We start from the raw sequence: 24,509 nt of genomic DNA, 5'->3' as shown, positions 1-24,509 counted from the left end.
AGCCTCCTACATGCTCACCCCACATCTGAACACCTTGCTAAACACCTCGCTTGTAGCCCTACCACCATCCCTGGTAGGGATAGCTTGATTAGACCTACGAGGAGCTCGTTGTACCAGGGTGTTGCTGGGGCCAAGAATTTAGCCAGGTTCAAAGAAAGATTGGAAACTTAAACAAATAACACGATTATCCAGAGCTATTATAGCTAATGCTAACAAAAACTTTGGAAGAGAGGTAAAGCCTCATGCTTCTGGGTGTAAGCCAATCTCTAGCTACACCTACTAATAGCCTAAGACCTCTAGTAACCTAATATCTGCTCACAATAGTCTTCTTCTGAGCATTGGCCATCATCAAAGAAAGATAAAAGATCAGATGCAATTTCAACCTCATCCAAAACACCAATTTTGTCATTTCCTAAATTGCTAAACCCTCTCAGCCTGTTTTTTATAATCTCTAAAATGAGAAAACTTCAAGTTTAGAGGGGAATTGTGAGTGCTTAGAAGTGCTTGGGTATTGGATCCTCTCCAAAACCAGCAGTGCTGTGAAGGTAAGATTCACAGACCGTACACTACCAGTAGCAACAATAATAAGCTTGAATATGCAAAGATAGTAACTGATTGGAGTGAACTGGTTTGCTTCTCAAATTGTAGTCTTTTATGATGTTCATAGCTAACAAGGCTAAGCCTTTGAAAATTTTCTCTCCAAACAGAAGGACACAAATGACAGCTTGTTTTTGGAAAGAGAATTTATCTTATTGAAAAAAGGCCTCTTATTAAAAATAAAAAGTTTAAAGGAAAAGACGACATTTTTTTCCTCAAATTACCCATTTCCACTTTGTGTGTGTGTATATACACAAACTTTAAAGTTTGAGTTTAAAGACTGATTATAAAAGATTGCATAACAAGTGTTCTGGAATCTTTGTCTACTAAAATCCAGCTTTTTGGATAGATGACAAGTTTTTAATGCCATTTCAGTGCACATTTGGGTAAGAACTCCATCAAATAATATTTCAATAAGTGTAAAATGTGTTTTCATTTTATCAAGATCATCAATAAATGTAAAAAACGTTCATGATGAGTTTCACACAATATTAAAATTCTGGGGGTTTGCTATCAAAACTGTTAAAGGTATCAAACACCTCTAGGCAATGGATAGGGGTCTCCAGCTAAGCTGCAAGTTGAAGCTGTCACTGTGTTCTTTGTCTAAAATACAGGGTCAATCATCTCAGTGGAATGATTTATTCAAATGTGTTCAATTGTTTGCAAGTTTGATATCCCTTACTTTGGAAAACAGAGGACCCTTGAGTCACTGGCATTCATATGCTCGAATGCTGTTTTGCTTTCATAACTTCTGATTATTGGAGTCATGGGATAAATCTGGATTTTTTGCATTTTAGAGTCCAGTTGTACGAAAAAAACAAAGCATGAGCTGTGTGCTGCATTCAGCAGATGTGAGCATGCTTATAGGTACAGAGACAATCACAATTATGTTAATGAAAATTAAAAAATGTATCTGTTATAATTAAATTCATACAGCCCTCCTAGTGTGGACACATGTCAAGATGCTTTATATTGCTGTAACTGCCACTTCTAGTGATATAACTGCATTCACACTGACTTACATTGATTAAAAGCAACTCACACCAAAGTTAAAGTCACACTGGTTTAATTTTTGCACTTTAATGTAGGCGTGAAACCTCTGAAAGGAGACTGGCATTTTAAAGACGTTTGGAAACAAGCATAGGGTGATAAATTATCACCAAGAAGATTAAAAAGGGATTAAAAAAAAGTGTGTAAAACCAGTGCACAACAGAAACACTGTCCTTCCAGCTGCAGGGAGCAGCTCTGTGAGTGCAGTGGAGGGCAGAGAAACAGGGAACAGGACTGTTGCATGAGTTTTCCTGCAAAGTCTTTAGCAGCGAGGCTAATCCCAGACACACCTCGTGCTGACATTTACACACGTACGCACAAAACTTTCTGGGAGACTTTCTTCCCCCAGTCCCTTGCTTACTTCATCTCCCAGCAGGACTGCCTGCTGGATCTGGTGATCCTGCTTCCATACAAAGGGAAAGAGCCTCCACCTACCTTCTCTCCTTCCCTCCCCGGCTCCTCACTCCCTCTCTCCCCCTCGGGCTGGCAAGATTCCTTGGGCAGAGCATGCAATCAGTTCGCAGGGAGCAGCCGCAGCCACAGGAAAGATGCAGAAGAACAATCAGAAGGAGCACCTCTACAAGCTGCTGGTGATTGGGGACCTGGGAGTGGGCAAAACCAGCATCATCAAACGTTATGTCCACCAGAACTTCTCCCCCCACTACCGGGCCACCATCGGGGTGGACTTTGCCTTGAAGGTGCTGAGCTGGGATGCTGAGACCGTGGTACGGCTGCAGCTCTGGGATATTGCGGGTGAGTACAGAGGAGAACCCTTTGCTCCATAACTCATCCAGAGACAATACAAAATATAGACCCAAATTCATTTGTACTAATCTTTAAGTTGGCAACTACCAGTGCCTACATGGTGGGGGACAGGAGATCGAGGAGAGAAAACTTTAAGGGCAGATTGAAATTTTGGAGTTTCCCTAAAGCCAGCAGACCCCCAAGCAAGGGGTGTGAGAGTGAAACCTGCCCTGTCTGATTTTTCTCCCAAGCCCTTAGACACGTGCGGGGACACGGGTCCCTCTCTCCAAATGCCCCAACTCTTCCCCTGCAGCTGCCGCTGTTTAGTTTGCCTCATTAGACTACCAGATCTCTGTGATGGGAGGGAGAGTAACAAGAATTTCCTGTTACATCTATTTAATTTGGTGCAAGAGGTGAGGGATTCAATAAGATGGTTAAAATTATTTTTATAGTTTAAGAAATAAGGAAAAAGTATCACTGAGTTACTTTATCAAAATACCTTCCTTCTTCCTTTCCTTCCTCTCTCGCCTACCTTCCTTCCTCCAGCCCAATGAAATGTAAACAACTTCTGACATGCTTTGAAAAGAGAAGTGTTTCTATTTGGCAATAATCCTGGTTGTTAAAACTGTATTTACTCATGTTTACTTGTCCTTATTCCAACATCAAGCAACAACAGATAATTTACTCTGTGCCGGGAGAAAAAGAATAAAGAAGTCCAGCTATCCTTGCATGCTTACATCATTAAAAACCACAGAATTTGACATTGTTGCTGTCAGTGCTTCAGATTTTTTATATTTGGCTTCCAATTAAAACCACAACTTTTTATTTTTGCCACCCCCGTTACTAGGAATTAATCATTTTTATTCAGGCCACAAAATAAGTTTATCTTGATGGCATATTTCACATGCTGTAAGTAATCATTTTTCATTTAGTGTATGTAGGAAGCCAAGTACATCTATAACACAATAGCTTACAGCAAAAAGGAGGGCGTTTTCAAAACTTGATTAAATTAAGAAGTAACATTTGTTAAGTAGGGAATAGAGGTGAAAATTATATCAGCTGTTAGGTAACTGTGCCAGCCTGTGGCCTGAGCTGTGGGTTCAGTGATCTAGTCTGGAACAGCACTGAGTAAAACGAGCGAAATGAGAAAATTCTTGACATTCTTATCGGTGGAGGGAGTGCCTTTCTTCTGCACTTAGCTGCCTCATGTCTGAGCTCTGAATTTGGCACCAAGGGACTAAAACTTATGCAACAGCACTGCTTTATGCAAACCATGCAGAACCCCAGCTTTTTTACACGTCAGTATAGTTCTTGTGGTTTTATGATATTAAACACATACATGCTCAGTTTTCTTAATTAGAAGTTAGAATAATGGGAAAAGCATTGCTTTTATTGCTTACCAGTGACTGATTATAACCATAAATACATACACACCCAGCAAAACTTTTCTGCATGAGGAAAAGCATTTAATAGTAAATTCTGAGTGCATCAGAGACTTAAAGAATGTATTTGCATGCCTTGTTTCAGAGATTCATTACACCACTAATCATGTGCTGGCGGATCATATGATGTAGCTTTCTGTCAGGCTGCAGAAGCAATTACACCAAGTTGTAGTACTGAATGACTAGCATGCTTTCTGAGTTATCACACATGACAGAGAGAATTACAGCATAGTACTAAATTTCATATGAATTGCTCAATTCAAAGCATCTCTGTGAAGGTCAAGACAGTGGCTGGTAATAAAAAGAGTTGCTGTCTCAGTCTTAATGACTTCTGTGTAAGGAGCTTTAGCTGTTGATGGCTGTACATAGAAAAGTTCTGTAAGCAACACACTGAATTCGGATCAGGGTGGTGCTGGCTTAGAAGTTATCATGAATAAGGCTGGTGAGAAAAAAGTTGTTTAAAAGTGAAAGCAAAGTAAAACTGATTGGAAATACGGAGGGAATGGAAGTGCATTATCCTGGCTGAGGCTGGTCATATATCACCACTTGCAAAACACAAATATGTGAGGATAAGAGAGAGGAAAATAAAATCTCTGGTCTCAGAACATCCTCTCTCTTTTTGTTGAATCTCTGTTATTAGGTTATGTTCAGCTTTTGGGGGTAAAGCAGTAACTTTTTGGTCTCTAACCAAGATGAAGGATGTTGGCGTAGCATGCAGGAGAACTTGAATTGAAGCAAATACTGCAAATGTATCAATAACGTTTCCTCTCAGGATTTATATATGAATATAAATGTATATATGTCTGTGTGTCAGACACAGGTGTCATTTTAGCTCTTACATCCTCTCCTCCCCCTCCATTATACAGCCAGTGAACTTACTACTAGGCGTAATGTGTACTCTTCCTTGCACTTCACCATGTGGATCAGTGGGTAATAAATTGTTTAATAACCTAGAAATAATTTTCTCAAATATGTTTTAAACAAAACTACTATCAAGCTTATCTATATTATTAGTATCTATTAGTATCTATATTATTAGTATCTATATTATTAGTATTTACATACCTGGTGATTTCACGGGAGGAGTGACACACTCCAGCCATGGCAGGACCAAGCAGTTTACCCTTGTTTACCCTTACAGACATAAGAAGAAGCAGCAAATGTGGTTCATCTGGTACCATCTCATTTCATAGTTAAATGTAGTTTATATTTCTGTAACATATTTTTCTGTATTCTTTAATTTGGTAAGCAAAACTATAATAAGATCTAACAGCTAAATGCTGAAACTGCATTTATTCAGATGAGAGATAAACGCTGAGCAATAAGGATAACTAAGCATTAGAAAAAATGATTCAGGGATAAGGTAGGTTCTGCATCACATATTATTACATTAAGACTTGGGGTTTTTTAACAGATAATCTATTCCTGAAGCTACAGGTGTTAAACAGGAATAATTGGACAAAACTTCATGGTTTATGATGATATCTGTAACAACACACTGGCATTAAAATGTATGAATTTATGTCTGATCCAGGGAAGTGACGAAAGTTTCAAGTGACTGAATTTTCACTATTGTGTGTGGGAGGAGATATACATGGTAAAATTCTCCTTGTCTTTAATTTCCTACCAACAGTTCCATTTTACTGCACTGAATGTCCCAAATTCTCAGTTTTGGTGTTCACATTAAAGTGTGTCATCACCTTTACTGCTGTGTCACACATCTTTAAATCTCGCTCATCAGTCAATTTTTTTTTATTTCCTTATCTTTTCTGCTGCCTCTGTGTGAGTGTCCTTTAAATTCATGAACAGATAGTTAGAAGGAAAGCTTTAAAAGCAACTCTTAATCATATTATGAACAAGGCTGCTGTGGTGGGGGTGGCCCTGCAGATGCGAGCTGGGACCGCGTTTGAAGAAACCGACTATTGCAGACAGTATTCGGGTGTATTTGCTCTTCACTTCTCTGCAAGGCTGCTCTCAGTGCCACTCTCCGTGTTTCATGTCCACACAGCCCTGAGACTGAAGACCAGTTTCAGCTGCAGATTTACTGCAGGGAGCAGCTCTGTGAGCGCAGCGGAGGGCAGAGAGAAGCACTTCAGAGCCTTCCCCCTCCTCTGCTACTTTTTCACAGCTGTGTCAGCATCACCGTTATCCCTCCTGCTGCGTATGTGTGGGCTGGATTATTCATTGCTACTAAAAATATGTTGGTTTGCTTTTATAAGGCTGGATCTCATCTCATAAAGAGTTGGACCAATGCATTGGAGACATCCACACCACACCAGTGGTGAAAGAAGAGTTTCTTTGCCTTTCCCTGCAACTTTCACCTTTGGAAACAGCAGTCTTTGCACAGATACAGGCAAATATCTCTGCAGTTGTAAAGTTTTTAAGACTATTATGCTCCAGAAGGAGTAAAAGGACCATTGACTACTGCTGGGCACAGCACAACCTCAGCGGTTTAGGCTTTTAGTGGATGCTAAGCATTGCAGTACATATGCATAAATAAGATAGTCATGGTGATTTCTAGGCTGAGTTACCTTGAAATTACTGTTCTGCAAACAGAAATAAGTCCCTTGCTGTTATGGGTTTATTTCAGCATAGATTTGTGGTTGGATCCGTGGGCCTGATCCTGCTGGCAGCCTGCTTTTCCATATTCTGGGGGGGTGAACACCATCTCAAGGCTGGTTTAAGTTTCAATCCATAAAGACAATGAGTTGAATTCAGGGGTGAAAATTCTGGAAGTTATTTGGAATTGAAAGGCAAAAAATGTTTAAATTTCCACAATTTCCAGCTTCTCAGTGTTGGCTAAAGGCCCTCTGCAAAGCACGGTCTTCCCAGAAGCTTTTTCCTGTTAGGATGAGGGATGGTGGCAAGAAGTAAAACCCATTGTAAAACTCAGCATTAGGCAGTTTTAATCAATTTTTATCTTGCACTTTGTTTCAGATACTGTGGGCAAGATGGTGGGAATTATCTGAGTTTTAGTACTTTATCATTAGTTTTTATAACTTTATCAGAGATAATGGTTAATGGAAATTGTAGATTTCTGTACAAGTCATGCTGGCAAATTTATGTGGGGTGCATTTTTTAAACTATGCAGATTCAGCTGTTGATTGCTTTAAACCCATGAAATGATACCTTTCCCTGCTGCAGAGGTGCCACTGAGATTAGGATAAATGTGCAGGCAGGTGCTATTCAGACAAAGAGTGATTCTCTTTAATGGAAATCTCCTTGTTTTGGCACCTTGGTCTCACTGGCTTCACTTCAAATTGGGCTTGTCAGGGGGTTGAGGGTAGAGATTAAATACCTCCATAATGAAACTTATGTGACCACTCTTAAATGTTTGTCCTTGCTGAGAAGATGCCCTCTCGATATCTCTTCTCAGTTTCTGACTACAAAGGGACCCTAATCTTAGATACACCCAGTTAATTTTTTGGAACCTGAATTAAGGCTGATGAATCCCAACGTAAAGCACCGTCCCAGCAGGCAAAGGCCATCTGACCCATGCGGTTTGATGCCAGATGCCAGTGGTCTTGCAAGGGATGCAGTAAAGTACAATGGGCCAGATCAAACAAACACTTCACAAGTTTTTGACCCTTCCAAGGAAAAGCAAAACCCATCTTCCCCAATTCCTTTGCAATAAAGCAGATTCTAATGTTCAAGGCTGCCTGTGAGATACCACTGAATACCTAATGCTGATCTATTTTCTAGCCTAATTAGTGCTTAAGCCATTGTGTTGCTGAAAACCTAAGGCCAGATTCTGACACCTTTAATACATCAAACAGTGTCTATGTTCATAAGTAATTCTGCTAAATGGAAAAGTTTTAGGAACCTCATCTATTAAGATAGGTATTTGTTGACATAAGGGAGAATGTTTGGAAAAAAGAGTCCTCCTGGATCCTTAGACACAATATTTAGCTCTCCAAGCACAATGCAAACACTAGAGATCACTTCTTTCACAATGTAAATTAAATAAAAGTAAAGCCATTATGCAAATGACAAAAACCTAAAAGTCTGTGGTTTACAAACCACCTTTTTTTCCATTCAAAGTTGCATAATGTCTTTATGCCAAGTATGTCCATATAGTAATTGCAACTGATGGGGAAAAAGGCCACTTCAGAAAGGGTTCAGGCACTTTATTCAGCCAGCAGCTCCATTCTTTCTCTTTCTTTGACGTGATTGATAATGGAAATTGGTGAGCTCTGTCCTCCTGCATAAACCTGCTTTTACAAACACAGTGGCTTTTCTGTGCAGTGTGAAACCCAGGTATCTGCAAAAGCAGCTGGAAGCAGGGGGAGGAATCAGTGTCACACCATTTGTCAGAACTTTGTGGGCCACTACTAGCCAGAAGATCACATCAGAATAGCCTTTTATTCCTCTAATAACTTCGTTTGTGATGAATTATTTTATGCTGCAAATTAATAATTTAGTTCATGTTCTATGACAACATGTCCCACCTATCTAAGAGATCTGTGTCCCAATAAATATGTGTAAGGCCCGAGTTTAGCTGTTCTTACATCATCTACATCTCATCTACAGTGCAAGCATCTCAAGGACTTTGCATGAGAAGTATTAAGTATCCCTGAAATACAATATGCATCACAATCTAATTGTATATGTTGCTGCTTGCCTCACTGTTAAATTTCTAATCTGACCTTGACTTTTGTTTGAAGGCACCTTCTTGCAGATGAAAAAAAAATTGCTCAACAAGGAGATTATTGAATAGCACATGATTTAGCCATTCATCTGATTAGCCCACTGATAGGAATCATAAGACATTTTAGTAAAACATAGCCATAAGGAATTTTCAATGACCTCTTATTTCCCAGAAATGGTATACTTCTATCTTGCTTTATCAATGGCATGCAGTGTTTGTTTAAGGTAAAAAAAATCTAACAGGAATTTGGAGAAGACAGACATCCACTTTGGTTTCTGTATCATGTGAATGACTTTCTCCTTGCTGCAACAGCTAGTGCATAAAACCAAAGATAAACATCGCAAACAGATGGTGTTGACCCCATAAGTGTGTTCAGTGTTATTTCCATTAAATGAAACTGCATGGTGTAAAAGTCCAGTAACCAGCACTCTTCAGTTCTCAACCCAGCCTTACATCTGACAGCACCATCAGATAAAACCTCCACAGGTAACCTTCCTAGGGTCAGAGGCAGACTGCCAATCTTCTGGTCTTCCTAACCTACTCAAAATTACGCACATTGAGAGAACAAGGCTAGAAACAGGTTTCCATTGAATGTTGTCTATTTTCATAGCACCTTTTCTCAGCTCTGGAAACATATGGTTAAATACAAGAGTTGTCTTGCTTAAAGACTGCTGTTGTCTTGAGATGTTTCAGGAATTTCTAATTCTTCTTTTTCTGATCACAGCTCAGCAGTAGAGATCAATGGAAATTCTGTTTTTTCACTTCAAGAAAAATTCTGTGTAATTTATTTCCATTCTTGGAAACATTTTTTCAAAGTTCCCATGAGAACAGCGTATATATTAACAAACTCACAGCTGATCAATGTACCACATCCTGACATGAAGTGTGTTAATCTTTACACTGTTAATCATACAAAATGATAGATATTTATGAATGTCCATGTTTGAATATAATAATATACTGTTAGCTCACAACAAATACTGTAAATAACTTCCCAGAAAACACTTTGAATTCTGCAAATAAAACCATAAAGCTTCTGAACAGATCTAGTGTGAAATGTCTCCTTGCAGATCTTTTCACTGGAGCAATACATCTCTTCATATTGCTACTGCTGTGCTATTTCTTAGAACACTTTCCATGTTTGTAAGGCTTTAAATTCACCTTTCTCACCTCTGTGTTTTAGTTTGCTAGTAAAATTAAAATCATAATGACTCTAATGCCTGGTATGGCTTCAGAGCTTAATGATGTTACTGTTGATTATTATCGCTTGCATGATAATATGCAGGATCCTCTTCATGCATGAGCAGATAAATTGTGTCAGATGTTTTTCACAAAATACCATAGTATCAAAGAGCTTTCAATCTGGTACTTAGATTTTTTGTTACTCCTGTTTAAAGTCCTATAACATACACCAAGACCTTTGGTACTGTCCACAGACCTAGAAATCTGGCAGCTTAATAAGACTGTACGCTGAAGTTCAAGCTTGTCATAAAGATATTAAATGTCCTTGGATGTTTGCTTTAAAACTCCTTTTTCATGCTATACTCTTTTGTATTTTCATACAAATGAGTCTAGCATGATACTTACCATTATTTAGACAAAGAGTAGCTTTCCAGAGTCTAACAAAATGAAGTCCTACCTTCAGTAATGTTCTCTCAGAAAACCTGCTATGTGAAATATTGACCTAGATTGGAAGCAGTGATTTTTACAAGGTGGTGTTTTTTTTTCCCCTCCTACTTTCTTCATCACAGGTCAGGAAAGATTTGGAAACATGACCAGGGTATATTACAGAGAGGCCATGGGGGCATTTATTGTCTTTGATGTTACAAGACCTGCAACATTTGAAGCGGTGACAAAATGGAAAGAGGATTTGGACTCTAAGCTGGTTCTTCCAAATGGCAAACCTGTGCCAACAGTCCTCTTAGCAAATAAATGCGACCAGGGAATAGATGTTCTTATGAACAACGGCATCAAGATGGATCAGTTCTGCAAAGAGAATGGGTTTGTGGGCTGGTTCGAAACATCAGCCAAGGTAATGTTTCCATTTCTTTTTAAATGTTTCTCCAAGTACAGAGAAAGTGGTTCCTAAAATAGTTCACTTGGTAGAAGTGTGTACCTTGCAAAGCTCCTCTCTTGGTTCAATTTATTAAAGGTGAATTTCTAAATTAATACATTTCTATTTCTTTTAGGCCTTTTATTGCAAAACAAATTATATGCAACATTCTGAAATGCAGCTGCTCTAATACGATAGGCCAGCAGTAAACTATATAACTGGCCAACAACTTACTGCATAATAGCCTGGGGAGGAAGATGACCTTTGGCAAGGCACAAAAGCTAACTCTTATGAATTATATGAGGATATTTTTTATAATTCTTAACAGTGAATATTATCTCTAAATATCTATATAACCATTTTGCCTGAGAAATGCTGATTTGAGACAATAGCTTTATTGTGTTAGATTCCAGAAAAAAAGTCAGTCTACTGTAGTGCTTGTATGATGCTTACTGTTATAAGCTCTCATTCTCAAAAGCCTTTTCAAAAAAATCACATATCTGGGGAGGAATGAAAGTTCAGTGGTCAAAATGCTGAATGAGCTGCTCTGAGGTTCAATTCCTTGCCTTGGTACAGAATTCCTGGGTGCCTATAAGAAAACGGAGATAATAATCAGAAAGGGCACTAGGACTTTCAGAGTATAAAGGCCCAAGGTGCAATGGTCCTGTATTTCAATTTGGGATTTCTCAGATAATCTCAGTGCATGCAAGATTTAGAGAGCTGGCATGTGAATTATTGATTTGAACACAACCGCTCAATGGATATTGTATTTTTGTATTTTCCGATTATGAAAGCTGGTGTCATCATTAGCAGCTCTGGGGAACGTTTGGATGTTTTAAATGTAAACAGTTTGGCTCTGGTTTGACCTAGATTGTTAGTAGACTGAAAACCAAAATGTTCCATTGTATAATTTCTTTTAAGCACTTTATGAAAGTTACTTAAGAACCTCTGGAGTGTATACTTGTATTTTACTTCTCTGGTCTTGACTCCTTTAAGCATTAATGTTTAAAAGAAGTCTTGCTTGTAATCAGCAGAAGTAACAACAGGTGATGAACAGCATGTCCTTCTCTGCCTCAACCATTGCATGAGCTCTGGGCTGAGATGTCTTTGTGGTCAGTGTCTTTGCTTTCCTACCAAATGTGTCTCAAAACTAGTCACTGTTTCTTCAAAATGTTATTTTTAGGGAGACATTTTAGTTTAGGTCAGTGTGTAAATTATCTTGCTCTACGAAGAGGGTACTTCTCATTCCTGCATGTGCAGGACCTAGTTTGAATTCAGGTCTGTGGTTCTCTGCTGATTTGTGCTGGATGAGACCACCAGAATCCAGTGTTCGTCTCTAGGATAAGCAAACTTCTGGTTAAGAAAGAGGCCAAGATCTCTTACATTAGCTTCTTCACGATAATTATGGCAGAAAGCTAATTATTCCGCAAAAAAAAGAAAATCTAGAGAGCAAAGCCTTTGGTATAGGAGCTTCAAGAAGAAGATGTGGAGGGTTGAGGGGGTTATTATAGGACAAATTATTCTTATTTGTACAAGAACTACATGTTCAAAAAATAGCATCACAAAAATTATGTGGAGAGAAATGAGTAACAGATTGTTTTAAAATGCCTGCATCTAAAAGACTTTCAAAGAGAACGAGAGGGAACAGGATGGACAATTGTTTAAAGGATACAGGGCCATGGTTTCATTATTCTAGGTTTGGATCAGCAAAGTCATGCAGCTGGTCACTGCTCTTTGGCCTATGAGAAAGGAATCTGTTCCATGAATTCCATACATCAGTCTCCAGCAAGCACCTGTCCACCTCTTAAAAAGAACAACCACATTTATTGTGCCAAGGGCCATTGCAGGTCATGGCAAAGAATGAATGTACAAACAATTTCAAAGGCAAGAGAGGGGTTTTACCATGATGATGGAGTCAGTCTTTGGCAGAACTATAGGAGTGTAAAGGGCAATTAAAGTTTAAAAAAGTCACAACAAAGGAAAATTCAGGCCAAGTTTTTCTAAGCCACATAGAATTAAGAGTTATTTTAAATAAAGGAAATATCTAGATTTTTCTTACTTTATTTAACTCAGAAACCCAAGTAGTCCTCAGGTTACAAGTGCAATCGTGTAAGAATAGAAAGAAATCCAGCTATGACAAGTCTTGTCTTCAAAAGCCATTGTGAAGGGAACAGTGAGAGTCAAGGACATGTGACTCTCTTATCAGACTGTTCTCTGCTGCTATAGACTAAGGGCTAGGATCTGTTATTCTGAAATCTCCACACCTGATTTCCACCCAGAGTTGGAGGATCCTGACTTTAAAATGATGCAGAGAAGAATAATTCCACTAAAGACAGTAGAATCACAACATTTAGGTTAAGTTAGATCAGAATAATTTCCTCACTTGGTCCAAGTTCTGAACTAAAAGCTACACATTTTTCCTAAACCAAAGTTATTATTACTACTATTTTAAAATATTGGATGTAACATGTATCTGGTATTCTTTCAGCCTAGGGCATATTAAATAATTGAACTCAGATCTGGGGAAAATAAAAACCTAGCTATGGTTGCTATAGAGAGTAGAAACTATTTTCTGAAGCAGAATAACACTGACAGAGAAGTCATCATATTGCAGCTAGCAGTTTTAGCAGTTCAAATAAGTAATAACTCTTTTTTGTGGTATCCTGGAATAATTAGATCTCCAGAGGTTTTCTGGAGATGTGCTTGGAAATGTTATAGCCTTCAGAGCAAACTAAATATGATTTATGCACTTTGGAAAAACAAAGGTGATTATTTGTAAAAATACATCTTTTAGTTCTGGTTGCCTTGCAGAAAGTATCATGCTATGTATGTACCTACCATATTTCAAGCTGGCAATGGTTTGAAATTTTTGTCTGTTGCACTGGCAGATTACACCAAAAACCATCACTACATTATTCCCTGGTGCTGGTTTTCTTAGGCTAACATTTTCAATATAAAACATTTGAGCCACCTGATGCAGTCCCATGTATTAGTTTTGATTCTTACACTAATCCAAAGGAAATACTCAGCTTGTTCCAATCTTCTGCTCCCTACGAAGACAGAAGAACTTGTTGTGATGGTTTGACGTTTAAGAAGGGCCTTGTGGGGCAACAGCACAGTGCAGTGTACTCATAAGTTACACATATCGCCATATATCCAGTGGAGATCCTCGTCTCTTTTACCTATGGTTATTTGGTTTGTTCATATTGATGGCAGTCTAAAAGACACATACCCAGATAGTCACAAAATAGCCTTTAATAGTAAATTCTTTAATAAATTTCATTACCACAACTATTGTGAAAGATGCATTTCTTTAAAGGAAGGAAATGTCTCCTTCCTGTCACACATTTAATTATCCAGCATGTGGCCAGAGTAACTGAGAGCTCCACTCACATTTCTAAGCCTTTAAACTGTTTTCACCACCATTACTAGTTCAAAGAGGTGAGCTTTTGGCTTGGATTAGAGAAGCAGCAATTTCAAGCTTATTATCATTAATGCAAACAGAATTTGTGCACCAAAACAGACAAGTCAGGCAAAACTAAATGTGCTTGAAAATACCTACTTCAGAAATACCTTGAAATACCTTACGACTGACCATAGCTGTGCAGTGATTATATCTGAGCTCCTCTTTTCCCTGCTGTAATTCTGCTGCCAGCAATACAGAATTAGGTGAAAAGACATTCATTTTTGTCTAAATTGCCCAAAAGGGCTGGTAGCTGTGCTTTTCAGATCCTAACGAAACGAGGCTAAGCGCACAGGTCCTTGTCTGCTGAGCATCGTGGCCTGGAGACTGAATGAGCACTGAGTCTCTGGGCTATTTGAACACATCCTATTTGGACCAGGAAAAAGTCATAGACTCTTTTCTCCTCTAGGAAAGGTGAATAATAACATGTCCCTTCTCCAGCTTTTGTCTGACAGGCAGTCCACAATGTGTCGTAGTGCCCAAACGTAGGACTAGGAGTCAGGAGTCCTCTTTGCCACTGGTCTATGGGGTGACCTTCACTCTCTCCTCTCACAGAATCACAGAATCACTAAGGTTGGAAAAGACCTGTAAGATCATCAAGTCCCTGCCAACATCTGCCAGAGCGAGGACCTCAACCCAGCTGATGTGATGATGTCTGACTACTTGAGTCTGTCTTTCTCTTGACCCCATCAGGAAGGAATGCAAAAGTGAAAATCAGCACATGCTACTCTTTATTCTATTACCAAACAAAGCAAGGCAACAAAAATAACCCTGAGCAATCTCTGAAAGCCAGAAAGGAACACTGGAACACACAAATGAAGTTACAGTTTGCTTTGTAGGTCGTTCTCCTTCAAACATATAGTTGCAAAGGGCAGTTTTAGCAAAAGGATAGCAACTTGGGGCAGGGAAATAGAGTTGCATGATTTAAAACCTCTTCTTCATAAAGCAAGGACAGCAATTCTGCTCATCTTACCAGCGAGCTCTGTGCACGAACCAAGCTCTACTATCCCTTCTTTAAATCACAAATTATTCAGGTCTTCTGCCTGGACAATTATTATGAATGTTGGAAAAAATAAGCTATACTATAGACTTGCAGAGGAACAGGATACATGTTTTCGATTTCCATAAAGACAAACAAGGTTTGCACATGTATTTGAATTAGGCTGACACACTACAGCTAATCTGCTGATCTGATAACTGAAACCAAAGCAATCTATTTGAGATTGCCAGACACAGTTAGGGAACTGTAGCTCCCTACATTGTGTATTTAATTCGCTCAAAAAAATGTCTAACCGATCTCACCACACAGAGCCTTAGAAAATATTCCGGCTTCTGCCATAAGCCAAGAAATGAAGCTGGCACCTAAGACAGAAGCTTTCAGTTCAGGTATGCAGTCACTCTGTGCAGAATCCTCTGCAGAGTTTGTTTCCTGTGATTAAAAGAAGAGGATTTGCTTCAGATCATCCTGCAGGTATTAGAGCTGTCCTATAGCTCTCTGGATCACTTTTATGGAATATGTTCTTTAGTGCTGGCCAAAAGCTGGAAATTTACAGAATCACAGAACTGAGGGTGGAAGGGACCTCTGGAAGTCATTTACTCCAACAATTTTGTTGCAGAATATCCAACCAGCTCTAAGAATTCAATAACAGAAATTATCTTGTTCTCAGGGTTGCAGTTACAGCAGTTCATATGCGAGAATTTCATGTTCATGCATCTGGATGGCTTTTAACTGGTATGGTTGTGTTTCTAGGAAAACACAACCACAGCAGTACGGCACCACATCTTAATAAGACTCTGCTGCCAGCAGTTTCCAAGGGAGGTCTGCTAAGGGAGCATGGGGAGCCACTCCCTCAGATTCCTTGCTCCAGGGGAGTGCAGGTTATTACTCTTATAGGACAAATTATTCTTGTTTGCACAAGAAATACATATTCTTCCCCTTTTCAATATTCTATTATGTGTCTAACTGTCTTTCAGGCCACAAATAACATGAAATATCTGGTTGCGAGTATTTGGGAACCAGTTTAACAGTGATGTGTAACACTGTATATGGCTGTTTTCTTCAGAATTACTTTTTCTTCATTTCTGACATATACGTGAATCTACATTTCCTGGGGACAAGAACCAATTCACGGAAAACTATGACCTGAGGGCAAAACCATCACAAAAATTGTATGGAGACAAATGAATAACAGATTGTTTTAAAATGCCTGCATCTAAAAGACTTTCAAAGAGAACGAGAGGGAACAGGATGGACCATTGTTTAAAGGATACTGGGCCATAGTTTCATTACTCTAGGTTTGGATCAGCAAAGTCATGCAGCTGATCACTGCTCTTTGGCCTATGAGAAAGGAATCCCTACCATCTCAAAAGTCATATCCCTGCTCCTGGATTTTAGTGCATTATAGAAATAAAATGTGGAAACTCTGTGATTCTCACTAGGTTCCCATCTAATACCTGAATATTTCAGTATTTGTAAAAGTTTACTTAAGGGAAGTTGATGTCCTTTAACTCCAGTAGTAGAGTCTATGGTCATGTCCCTAAGCCGTGCTGGCTTAAACCTCCCCAAGTGCCCATGTTAGGTAGCTATGCCTGCACACATGTTGTTCTTCACCCTGACTTTCAAGGTGAGACTCAGAAGCATCAGATTCAGTCAGAGAAAGAAACTACCCAAATATAGAAAGGGAGCAGTTTTATACCAGAAAACAACCAGGCAGACAAATCTAAGATATCTGCATGGCAAAGAAAAAAAGTTTCATTTGGAAGGGAGACAGGCTCATAAAATAGCAAAGGTCTTTTTTCTTCTGTAAAGAGCTAAGAGCCAGTCTAGTCTGAAGGGATTTATTTCATATATTGAAATGGAATGCTCTAAATGTTAATGTTCTGCATCTGCATTAGAGCTGACAGATAAGGGGGAAGGCAATCCAGAATGCAAAGAAGCTTGCTGAGCTTATGTACTGCTTTGAGACACATTCAATAATGTATTTATTTTCCCTTCCATTAATTGTTGCATTTCAAGACTATGACATTATTTCCTATAGCAATAGGTTCAAAGGTTTTAAATGATGCAGCTCTATTTCCCTGCCCCAAGTTGCTATCCTTTCCCTAAAACTGCCCTTTGCAAATATACGTTTGAAGATCGACCTACAAAGGAAACTGTAACTTCATTTGTGTGTTCCAGTGTTCCTTTCTGGCTTTCAGAGATTGCTCAGGGTTATTTTTGTTGCCTTGCTTTGTTTGGTAATAGAATAAAGAGTAGCATGTGCTGGTTTTCACTTTTGCATTCCTTCCTGATGGGGTCAAGAGAAAGACAGACTCAAGTAGTCAGACATCATCACATCAGCTGGGTTGAGGTCCTCGCTCTGGCAGATGTTGGTAGGTTGATGCAGGGTAAATCGCTTAGGGTTGGATTCACAACTTAGTTCTCGCATCACTGGCTCTGATAGTGTCTCTCAGGTGCTGGGGCTTACTGAGGCACAAAAGTCACAAAAATGGGTTAGGCATCTCAGGGGACAGGGCAAAGGGACAACACAGGGAAAGGTTTAAGAAATGCTAGCATGCTAAATCAGGATGTCAGTGTGAGTAGAGCAAAAGGAGGGAGAGAGGATTGGTAGCAACAAAGGCACCATAATATGGGTAAGATCCTTCCTTTTTGGTCTTGCAGTAAAAACTCTCCCACAAGCCTTGGGAAAGAAAGGTGTTGCATTCCTACCTCATCATGAGATGACTTCAAACTATGCCATCTCCCACTTTCCAACTAGACACCATGTGCTAGACCAGGTTTCATGCAGTTTCCTCTGCTTTCTCCATTTGATAAATGGCCATAGCAGCACTTCGCTATCACAGAAAGGTGCTGTGAAGATAAACACATCAAAGATGCAGTGCTGAGTAATAGCAGCCTTAAAAGTAGTATAGGTAGACAGACCTTCCCCAGTGTTTGGAGAACTGTGAAGGTAAAACTGCCCTCAGAGCAGACTGGGAAACAAGCTACAGCACTACAGGTGCATCTAGTACCATGTCAAGATAACCCTGAAGTTCTTGATGTTCAGAAGTGGCTCCATCAAGGAGGCAGAGTAGGCCCCTCAGTATGACCTAAAGAATTTGCTCAGAACATGAAAGGAAGTTAGTAAGAACAAAAAAAGAAAGAGGAGAGGAGAGGAGAGGAGAGGAGAGGAGAGGAGAGGAGAGGAGAGGAGAGGAGAGGAGAGGAGAGGAGAGGAGGGGAGGGGAGGGGAGGGGAGGGGAGGGGAGGGGAGGGGAGGGGAGAGGAGAGGAGAGGAGAGGAGAGGAGAGGAGAGAAGAGAAGAGAAGAGAAGAGAAGAGAAGAGAAGAGAAGAGAAGAGAAGAGAAGAGAAGAGAAGAGAAGAGAAGAGAAGAGAAGAGAAGAGAAGAGAAGAGAAGAGAAGAGAAGAGAAGAGAAGAGAAGAGAAGAGAAGAGAAGAGAAGAGAAGAGAAGAGAAGAGAAGAGAAGAGAAGAGAAGAAGAGAGAGAAGCAGGGAAAGGGAAGGGAAGGGAAGGGAAGGGAAGGGAAGGGAAGGGAAGGGAAGGGAAGGGAAGGGAAGGGAAGGGAAGGGAAGGGAAGGGAAGGGAAGGGAAGGGAAGGGAAGGGAAGGGAAGGGAAGGGAAGGGAAGGGAAGGGAAGGGAAGGGAAGGGAAGGGAAGGGAAGGCAGGGCAAGGCAAGGCAGGGGAAGGGAAGGGAAGGGAAGGCAAGGCGAGGCGAGGCGAGGCGAGGCGAGGCGAGGCGAGGCGAGGCGAGGCGAGGCGAGGAAGGAAAGGAAAGGAAAGGAAAGGAAAGGAAAGGAAAGGAAAGGAAAGGAAAGGAAAGGAAAGGAAAGGAAAGGAAAGGAAAGGAAAGGAAAGGAAAGGAAAGGAAAGGAAAGGAAAGGAAAGGAAAGGAAAGGAAAGGAAAGGAAAGGAAAGGAAAGGAAAGGAAAGGAAAGGAAAGGAAAGGAAAGGAAAGGGGAAATAAAAAAGTGAGATGACAGTTAAGGCATTTCAACGTAGAGACCCACTGAAAGACATCGTTTCACACTGTTGTCTCACCTGTATTTTCTTACTTTTTTGAAACACAATTCATTTTATTTTTAGGCATAGTTGGAGCTGTTTCTATGTTTCAGTACAATTAGTAGGGTGTCTGGGATTATTCCTCTCTGTCCAACCTTATGCTCTGATTGTTGGTTTCTTTATATTTGTTGGGTGGATTTTCACCTGCTCCTTTTTCTCTTCCCTTCCCTAGATTGCCTTTCAACACCTCCTGCTCTCTAAAATTACCAGGTCTCAGGGTGTCTGTGTTTGGATAGCAGATGACCTTCTACTGTCTGCAGCTGCTTCGCTGCCTAGCAGAATATTGATTTTTTATTTTTTTTTTTTTTTTTTTTTGCAAAACACACTGTAGGAGGAGAGGTGCAGAAATCAATATTTCATTAGACAGACCAGAACACAGCCATGTCTGATCCACAGGCCTGGGACACAGAGTAGACACCATAGGATTTGGGTTGTTACAAAAGACAATAGTAGCATCAGAAAGCAAGTGGTCAAGGCATAAGAGCTGGGACAGCAGGAGTTGCTTTGTTGACATGAGCACAGGCTCCTTGCAGTGAGTGACTTAACATGTCGCTTCTCATCCGTACCACGTACCAGTTGTTCTCTGAACTATGGGAGAAGGCTGGAGCTAGACGCAAGCTCAGAAACAACCGTGCTGTCTGCCGGGGTCACCCTTCCTCTCTTGCTCCCATTGTACCCCAGCAGAAATTTTCATCCACACAGCTTAGTTTATACAATTGTTCAGGATAAGAAAATGCCTCTCTGATCTAACACACGCTACGGACAGGACTTTTTATTCCTTTCCTCTCATACAGAGCAAAAGGCAGAATTTTAATGGCATGGGTGCAAATGCTTTGAATCGTGAATCCACGCAAACCAGCACATTTTGTTTGAAGAAGTAAGAGTTCAGTCACAAACTTCGGCAGGCGCATCTGAAGGGGTGGTGCCCTGGCAGAGAGGAAGGTGGGCATGGACTGAAAGTAGAAGCCTTTTCAAGTGGAATGGCCAGAGCCAAGAATAATTTACTGTAAAGTAATCCCACTTTACAGATATTCAGTAGATCTGGGCAGACACCTACCAGGGAAACAGCAAACTCAATCCAAAACGCAGTTAATTACATAAAGAATATGGGGCAAATTTGTTAAATCATTTCACTAAGAAGGAGAAAGAGCAATGCAGAAAAAGAGAAGCTTTTAATTTTCATATTTCCAAACCTAAATATTATGACTTTTTATATCAAAACAATATTTGCATGTTCAAATTTGGCTTTCTTCCCCAAAAAAAGCTATAGAGGTTTAAAAAGAAGTTTAATAATCCAATTTCACTTTGGTGTGAGTTCTGGTTGAAGTAAAACAGCATTGTTTTTTCCTTCTGAATTTTTAGGCTCAGGTCTAGCACATGGACTTCATCCATCACCAGTGGGGATGAGGGATGTCCACCTATACCAATTTCATGCTTTTGTGGGCTTGGGTTCCTTCTCCCTTTCCCACTCTTACAAAATGCTGGTCTTAAGCCCCTGACAAAGAGGGTTTCTGTTAATACCTCTGAACATTAATTGATTTGGGCACAATCTTAGATTGTCACTAAGACATTATTGAAAAAATGCATGCTGCCATCCTAAGAGAGAAGCAGCACATGGGTAAATGAAATGCTTATCTGTCCATTAATAAAGTAAAACACAATGCAAAAGATTTTTACGTGTGTGTTTTTGTGCATTTAACAATCCTGTTTTGTCTTCAGCTTTCTAAGCAGTACTGAGAGATATTCTTCATCGTCTATTTTTTCTAATAAAATTTCACAGTGTTCTGAAAAAGACTTTTGGTGCATGCTTGAGGAATTTGCTTGTCTGGTCTGAGAGCGCCATGTGATACAGTAACATTTTAACATCTTAGTGCAGAGCTGATTCCCAGCTCTGTATTACTTTCCAGAGGTTAGTATGTAAATGATTCTCTAAAGATTTGGTTTTTTACAACCAACTGATATTCTTTGCAGGTCAAATTTCAAATATTTAAGTTCACTTGTGTAGTTGAAGAAACCTGTGAAATCTTGGCACTAATTAACCTCTTCAGCTAGATCCCCAGATTTCAACTCTTTACTGTGGTGCAAAGGGGTGGTCAATGGAGTTTGTGGAGCTTTGCCATTGATTTCAAGGGGATTAGAAATCAGCCTCACAGAATCCATTACTTTAACTTTTGATCTTCATATAATTGTGCCATCTCTACTGAAACACACACATGTACTTTGGTTTCTTTCTTTTATAGCTGACCTTCACACTTAAACATCTAATCTGACTTTTTTTGAATGTGCACATGCAAAAAAAATGTTCAGTTTTACAGGTTATTTTATTAACAATGCTGCATTGATACTGAGCATTTACTGAAGGCTGACTTCACAGCGCTGTGTGCCTGGGTGTTTATGGTCTCAGTACAACAGGTTCCAGGTTCAGCTTGGAAACCTGGGTCAGTCTTAGATTGCAAATAAAAACATAATCTCTATGGAGCAAGAGGAGTATATGCATATACATAAATATATACATATATATTTGTATGCATTTCTATGCGTACCTATGTGGGGGTGTGATATGATTTCCCAGAAGATTGATGCTACAGTGAGGTTTCTGTCTCCTGTCATATAAAATAAGTAATCAATGCCAATAGTTAGACTACAAGAGTGTCTTTTATGCCAGAAAGCCTGACTTTTCATTCCAAACATATTGGTGGCTGTCATTAAAAAAACCCTCCTTACTCAGTATTACTGCTTATTTTATATGCTGTGCTGAGCTGTGTCTCACTGGTCAGGCTGTTTCAGCTTTGCTTATTCTACAGAGTAAGGGTTGTTGCAAGTTAAACTTGCTGTTGAAATAAGGCACATGTCGAAAAAGACGTGCTTTGCCTTTTGTTCTAAACCCCTAGAGTGAGGATTTCTGTCTTACAAAGGAAACCAACGGTCATATAGCTCTTCTGAAGCAGTACATTGGAATTAACTCAGCCTCAACAAAAAGTAAGTGAGGACTCTGAATGATACAGAACTTTTTTACTGTTTCATGAATAACTTGAGATTCTATCATTTGTTCAATGAATCTGGTTCATCACAGGTTTCATTGTGAGCATTGTATACAGAAGTCTTCCCGAAACTCTGGAAAAGCCTTTAAAAAATAAGTGCTATTGATGGCTGTAATTGCTGATAGGTAATTAATAATTTGAAAATCACAATAACCATTATTCAAGCAGTAAAATATGGACTTTGGAGCATTACTTCAGGCCTCTGTCTTTAACATCCCTCTGGCATTTGTTTGTTTAGTTTATTGAAGCAATCAAATCACCAGGAGGTTGGGGCAATTTAAAGTGAGCTCTGTGTATAATTTAAAGGAGATATGAATCATAACATATAAAAAACCAAACTTAAGAACTTCAGTAAGAATTATTTAATACAGTCAATTTTTAAAAGCTGTTTATTACAGAAAGCAAACTTTTGATGTTGCCCAGAGAAAAGTTTAATTATGTGCAGGAAATATGCAGCATGGTGTAATTAATATTGACTAATCAACTTCTCTTTCTCCTTCACTTGCAGGAAAATATAAACATCAATGAAGCTTCCAGATGCTTGGTGAAACACATAATTGCTAGTGAGAGTGATCCAGTTCAGTCTATTGAACCAGATATTATAAAACCACACTTGAATTCCTCCAAGATTGTCAGTTGTTCAGCTTGCTTTAAATCCTAAGAGACTTCCAGACTATTACAAGAGCTGAACAACTATGATTCACAATGTATACTTTATCCAATGTACCCAGTCTGCCCAGATTGTCCATAAACAGATTGCCATTTTCTCAGAAATGTACTTAACTTTTTCCATAATTTTTGACAGCTAAAATTTATTATGAGCTGTTCATTGATAGCAACTATTCAAAACTGTCTTTGGCTACTGGTCAAATAAGACTCATGGTGGTGGCTGTGTTTTCCCAGTTGGGTAGCACCAACAGTGATATCAAAACCTATTTCTTTGCAATGTCGTTTCTCAAAGCTCATATTTGTGATGTGACTGCAGTAATACTCTACTTGTCCACTGGTCCTCCAGCCTATCTTCTCAATACCCTGACCATGCAATCATCACCATTACACCTTTTTGTCACCCCTCACACCTGAATGATCTTGTTTCATACGAGGAAAATGATGATGACAATGAAAATATAGCTGTTCAGAAAGAGGCAACAAAAATGTTCACAATGAAATTTTCCCATTGTAAATTCAGTCTCCTGGATGAAGTGGCAGGATTGAACATGAAGCAATCTTCCATGTCATTCAGTTATCCAGAAGAATGCAGCTTGTGAGACTGACCCCCTGATGTAGTTTTTGCTGTCCCTTTCTGAAGAGATAAATTCTTATAGTTGTTAGCATTGTCTTCAGGTGAAGCAAGATGAAACAAGTCCAGGATAACGGGTGACAAAACAAGGAATCAGGGGTACAGTCTCATAGTTGAAGTGGCTGAGAGTTTTCAGAGAGGTTATCTATTCTAGAAAGCCAGCATCTCCTCTGAAAAGCACTCATCGATTTCGTTCCTGCCTCTCCATCCTTCACGCCGCAGGTGTTGTTCCTGTGTGTTTAAACTGCATATATTCTATAAGTCCCTGCATGCATCCCTCTGTTATGTTGATTCTCATGGGAAAATTCACTATCCACACTATAATGTAACCGTTAGCTTTTCAGGAATGCATCTGTGTTGAATAGCAGGGTATTTGCTTTCTGAGAACAGTCTTCTAAAAAACACAATTGTATGAATGATCATAGGAAACAAAATGAAACAGTCCTAAGAAACACTCCTGGAATATGTGCAGAATTTGTTGAGCTGTACTGTGCAAATGAAATGGTTAATTTTCAGAGTCTCACAAAATACGCAGGTTGGTGGAGTCATTCAGAAAATTGTGTCTAGACAAGAAGTCTTCACATCTGGCTGCAAGCCCCTGCAAGACAAACTTTGCCTGTCTCCTGCCTTAGACAAATCACTTCCATTTTCTTGTTCCTACTCAGCCTTTTCCTTCCTAAGCTGTGAAGTCTCAGTGGCAGGAGCTGTCTTCTGAGATGGGTTTCTGTCCTTAGAGATGTGTAACACCATGGAGGGGAGGAGGCAGAATCTCATGACCTCTTGGGTTTGCAGACATCACTGCAATACTTCACTGAATACTTAGTTGGAAATGAAGGATTAAAACTCTCAAAGGCTAGTAAATAGGTGTTGGGTAGGAAAAATGAAAAAAATAATCCTCAAGCTGACTTTATGCTGTGAGACCTATGAGGTTCATGTGTCTCTAAAGTCCAGCCTGTTACGGAATGATCTGTTACTACACAGGCACTGCAGAGGAGAGCCAGGGACAGAGACATAGCTCTTTATCTGCTCTTCCTAAAGCCTTAAATTGATCTATTTTTGTCACAGAATTTTATAAAAAGAAAGCAAGGTCTGTAGTTTTAAAAATAAAA

The 24,509-nt window shown here is 39.5% G+C and overlaps 1 protein-coding gene across 1 annotated transcript; it reads left to right on the top strand.

The window, feature by feature from the left end:
• The first annotated feature begins 10 nt into the window (after window positions 1–10).
• Window positions 11–22,761, top strand: RAB38 (RAB38, member RAS oncogene family). Its single transcript, XM_009819725.2, is given in 6 exon segments — window positions 11–75; window positions 77–118; window position 904; window positions 2,139–2,400; window positions 10,233–10,513; window positions 22,609–22,761. Coding segments are annotated over 6 exon segments (804 nt in total).
• Window positions 22,762–24,509: the final 1,748 nt, after the last annotated feature.

The sequence above is a fragment of the Gavia stellata genome, chromosome 1, assembly GCF_030936135.1.
Source record: "Gavia stellata isolate bGavSte3 chromosome 1, bGavSte3.hap2, whole genome shotgun sequence".
Lineage (NCBI taxonomy): Eukaryota > Metazoa > Chordata > Aves > Gaviiformes > Gaviidae > Gavia > Gavia stellata.
This window is presented reverse-complemented; position numbering and strand designations above follow the sequence as displayed.